The 1,059-nt window shown below is 44.2% G+C and overlaps 1 protein-coding gene across 1 annotated transcript; it reads left to right on the top strand.

Moving 5' to 3' along the window:
- RhiXN_09971 (short chain dehydrogenase) lies at positions 1-1,059 on the top strand (the record flags this gene model as incomplete). Its single annotated transcript, XM_043329787.1, has 6 exons — positions 1-49; positions 117-337; positions 389-463; positions 521-643; positions 701-831; positions 888-1,059. The coding sequence occupies 6 exons, from the start codon at positions 1-3 to the stop codon at positions 1,057-1,059; spliced, it is 771 nt and encodes a 256-aa protein (XP_043182621.1).

The raw sequence follows: 1,059 nt of genomic DNA, 5'->3' as shown, positions 1-1,059 counted from the left end.
ATGTCTTCTCAACCATGGAACTGTGCGCTTATCACTGGTGGTGGTGGAGGTACATTGGTCGTTCATATCGTCTTCTGGGTATATTCTGACGATTCTCACTTATTACGATCAATTAGGTCTGGGTAAAGTGTTTGCTCAATCACTAATTAAGCGTGGGAAGAAAGTTTACCTTGCCGGGCGGACCGAATCGAATCTGGCACAAACGACCAAGGAAATTGGTGCTGCAGGATATTTTGTTGTCGATGTCGGTAATACATCCTCACTCCCTGCTTTCGTGGATAAAGTCACCAAAGAAGCTCCGGAGATCGACTGTCTACTCAACAACGCTGGAATTCAAGTAGGCGCTTTTCTGTCCCTATTATCAAGCTGAAACTGATCATGGTCATAGAAACCCCTCAACTTTGAGAAGGGAGCCGACCTGAACGCAATAACCCAAGAAATCAATACGAACATCACCGGCTTGGTAAGGCTATATCTTTAAATAATAAAGTACACACTGTTGCTACCTTGTACTGTCCAGGTACATCTTTGTGCGCTCTTCATTCCTCATCTTAGACAAAAGCAACATGCATCTATCCAAAATGTCGCTTCTGGATTGGCATACGTCCCGATTGCTGTAGTTCCAGTGTACTGTGCAACCAAGGTTGGTGAAGTGATTTTCGTAGCCTGTTGATCAACTCATTCAATCGTATGTTATTAGGCGTTCGTAAAGAGTTTCACTCTTTCACTTCGCGAACAATTGCGTTCTACAAACATAAGCGTTATTGAGATCTCTCCGCCTCTGGTCGAGAGTGACTTGCACAGGGACCATGATAATCCAAACAACAACAAGTAAGCCCATATCATAGACCAAAACTAGTGGGCCATATCAATCATTCTTAAAATAGGAAATCAAACTCCCCTCATGCGCTTACTCAAGAAGAATGGATTGCGCATGTTGAGAAGGGGTGGGACGAAGGGAAAGAAGAGATTGGTGCTGGATTTTCGCAATCTGGGATTGACGCGTGGCGCAAGTCATTTGGGGAGTTGCATAGTAAGATGGCCTCTCAATCTCACTAA

This window comes from Rhizoctonia solani, chromosome 8 (assembly GCF_016906535.1).
Source record: "Rhizoctonia solani chromosome 8, complete sequence".
Taxonomy (NCBI): domain Eukaryota; kingdom Fungi; phylum Basidiomycota; class Agaricomycetes; order Cantharellales; family Ceratobasidiaceae; genus Rhizoctonia; species Rhizoctonia solani.
Note: the sequence above shows the minus strand (reverse complement) of the source record. Positions and strands in the feature narration are given on the sequence as shown.